Raw genomic sequence first — 3,090 nt, forward strand, 5'->3', positions numbered from 1 at the left:
TTTTATAAACAACTTCAGCATAATTATTAGGAAATATACTTTAGTCAGGAGAAAAGGCATCTCCTTAAACAGAAAAGCAGGCAGTTTTCACCACACTACACAAACCCAGACCATTCCTATGTAATATATAGATGAAGGAACTTGAATCTTATACGTCTGGCATTGGAAAAACACAAATGAAGTGTAGTGGGAATTGGGGATGGAAGGAGAGGGAAGTAGTCACATAATAACACTGCATTTTGGTGGAATTTGGGAAATAAAGAGTTTCCTTTGTAATTACTACTTCTAATAACCAATTAAAAATGTATGATTGCTACAAGGCAGAACTGTTGTAACCGCAATTTTAATTTGCAAAGCACTTATCATATATATCACAACAGTATGACATAATTTAGGTCTACATTTTCCTTTCTCTATGGAAAAAATATAATTTCAAAGAAGTTACTGTAGAAAATGATGAACAACACATGGTTAGCATGTAAGGTGAAGGAGTTCTTAGAGATAAGATTATGAGATAAAGGTCCATGTAAGCACCTAGATACTTTAAAAGGTCATGAATTAAGTTATTGTTATGGTTGAGAAAAACACTTACGCTCTCATCAGTTTCACTGCCTGCCATGGAAGGCGAATCCTATAAAATAATGAAAAAAACATTTACTTTCATATAAAAAGGAGTCTCACATGTTCCAAATTATGGAGAATTTAAAATAAAAGAATAAAAATAACAAACCACTTAGAATCTTCAATTTTACCTTAACCAGTGAATGTGCAAGGAAAGAAAAAAATATATAATTTTACCTGTTGCTTAAGCAGAAGAGGCTGGGAAAAAACCCTCCTTGCAAACATAATTTTTGTAAGGAAAAATTTTAGATGAAGTTCATTTGCAAAGTTAATCCTTCTTTATATTAAAAAATCCCATTATTTATACTTTCAACAGCTTCTGCATAAGTGAAGTATATAAAGTAAATGCACAAAATGTTTTCCTTTTGAATGAGCTAATGCATAAACAATGACGTAGTTACAGCACAGAATAGTCACAGGGCACAGTTAGCAGGGCTCCCTCCACTTGAGTTGTGAAAGGGTAAATTAAAGAGAAACAAAAGACAAACCAGCATTTCTGTGGTCATGCTCACTTAAAAATAACTGAAATCTAGAACTCAGTGCACATAATAACCAACAGAGCAAGCTTAAGCTTTTGGTGTAGGAGACAAATAACAATTACCTGGCCATAAGACTCAGCACCACTATATGCAGAAGATCCACCCTGTTCAGAAAACATAAACAATTCTCATATTGTGAACAGAATAATTCTCATATTGGGAATTTTTTTTTTTTTTTTTTTGGACACTGACTCTAAGGATCCCCTTCTGGGAAGATTTTAAAAGTATGATTATCTATCTAGTTATAAGAATGGCTCTTGAGCAACTCCTGTCACTGTAAAGCACTAATTTAACATATTTTTTAACTCAAATTCTAATTCCACTTTTGAAGAGACCCTAATCTTCTAGGTAATTCAAAGCTATTATTATTGAGGAGAACAAGCCTTAAAGGTTGGAGGCACCCCACTTTTTACTCCCCTATAAGCTTTTAACTAAGTAGCCTGGAAGTATATACAAATTCATTCACTCCTCAAAGAAAAAGCTCACTTTCATTAAAATATAGTGAGAGGCAAAATACAGAATATAGCTGTATATTTGACCCAGAGTATTTGCCCTCAGCACCCTTTACACAAGGAGGAAAAAAAGAGTACTTACCTGACCATAGGATTCACTGCTACCATCATAAACAGAAGATCCTCCCTGTAAAGAAAACAAAGAAAGCTGGTTAATTTGGTTCCCTCGGGAAAGTGTTTTCCATCTTTCAAAGACAGAATAGGAATGAAAATAAAGAACTCTTCTGTCTCCACAAACAAGAAATAACACCTACCTGTCCGTAAGATCCACCAGGAGAGAAGGAAGGTCCTCCCTGAACAGAAAACAGAAATTTACTGGTTTGCAGTTGAATTGTTCTCCCAAAGAATACTTTCCCACTGCTCCTGTGAAGATGCAGTGACCCGAATATTTACCTGGTTACCAGAGTAAGAACTGTGGGAAGAACCTGGGCCACCCTAGAAGAAAAACACAGACCAGTTATTTTCTTGCAGACAAGAGTTTAAATACCTGCATATCCAGTTCTCTCCATATACTCTTTCTCCCAATTTGGAGCTAAGTTTTATGTATCTGAATAAAATTCAAGACCATTACTGTTACACTAGAAGAAATCTTCTGGTGGCAACTTTCTTAGCCTGCTGAAAGTTGTATTCTGCAAGGAAGCTGCAGATATCAGTCTGTTCTGTTCTCTGTCAAACTTCACACCTCTGGGTTACATCAGGGTTAATTTTTCTGCTTTAAGGGACAACAGTCAGGTTTCTAATTATGGCAAGTCTTAGCACCCACAATACTGGGAGTGATGGACCCAGGAGGATGGGAGTCTGTGTTCTCCCGGTGAGGGAGGAAGAACTACTACCTGTCCATAGGATCCTCCAGGATAGTAGAAAGGCCCTCCCTGTGCAAAGACAGAATGGGTTACTGGTTTGTATTTGTTTGCTCCTTCAAGGGAAGGTTTTGGATGGAGCTTCTGAATGGGGCATTTTATCTGAATGTTTACCTGGTTACCAGAATATGTGCTGTGTGGATAACCTGGGGCTCCCTGAAATGAAAACACAGACTAGCTATTTTCTTGCAAACAGGATGGTGTAAATACCAATGTACCCAACTCTCACTCTAGGGCAATACTGTTAAACCAAAAGGAACTTTTTATCACTGATTTTCTTATTTGGATGAAAGATTCTTCCATGGAATTTGTAAATACAGTTTAATCTTTTCCTCTGATAGATTTCATGTTGTAAGTTACAAACAGTTGATTCAATTCTTGGGTGTTAAATTTCACAACAGCCACTATATGGGGAATATAACAATGAAGATAAAAGAACTCTGTTATCTCTACAAAAAAGAACACCTACCTGTCCATAAGATCCACCAGGAGAGAAGGAAGGTCCTCCCTGAACAGAAAACAGAAATTTACTGGTTTGCAGTTGAATTGTTCTCCCAA

General features: G+C 36.4%; 1 protein-coding gene across 1 annotated transcript in view; it reads right to left on the reverse strand.

The window, feature by feature from the left end:
• The window catches only part of LOC114061668 (loricrin-like), a 38,357-nt gene that overhangs the window by 19,300 nt on the left and 15,967 nt on the right, over positions 1-3,090 (reverse strand). The window contains exons 20-25 of the mRNA XM_027892363.1: positions 2,506-2,544; positions 2,066-2,107; positions 1,927-1,965; positions 1,755-1,799; positions 1,223-1,264; positions 593-631 (exon numbers count right to left, since the gene is read on the reverse strand). Of these exons, the coding sequence (XP_027748164.1) occupies positions 593-631; positions 1,223-1,264; positions 1,755-1,799; positions 1,927-1,965; positions 2,066-2,107; positions 2,506-2,544 (246 nt within the window). The remainder of the gene's footprint in view (positions 1-592; positions 632-1,222; positions 1,265-1,754; positions 1,800-1,926; positions 1,966-2,065; positions 2,108-2,505; positions 2,545-3,090) is intronic.

This window comes from Empidonax traillii, unplaced genomic scaffold, assembly GCF_003031625.1.
Source record: "Empidonax traillii isolate 1590-97213 ecotype Southwest subspecies unplaced genomic scaffold, ASM303162v1 scaffold347:size1123457, whole genome shotgun sequence".
Lineage (NCBI taxonomy): Eukaryota > Metazoa > Chordata > Aves > Passeriformes > Tyrannidae > Empidonax > Empidonax traillii.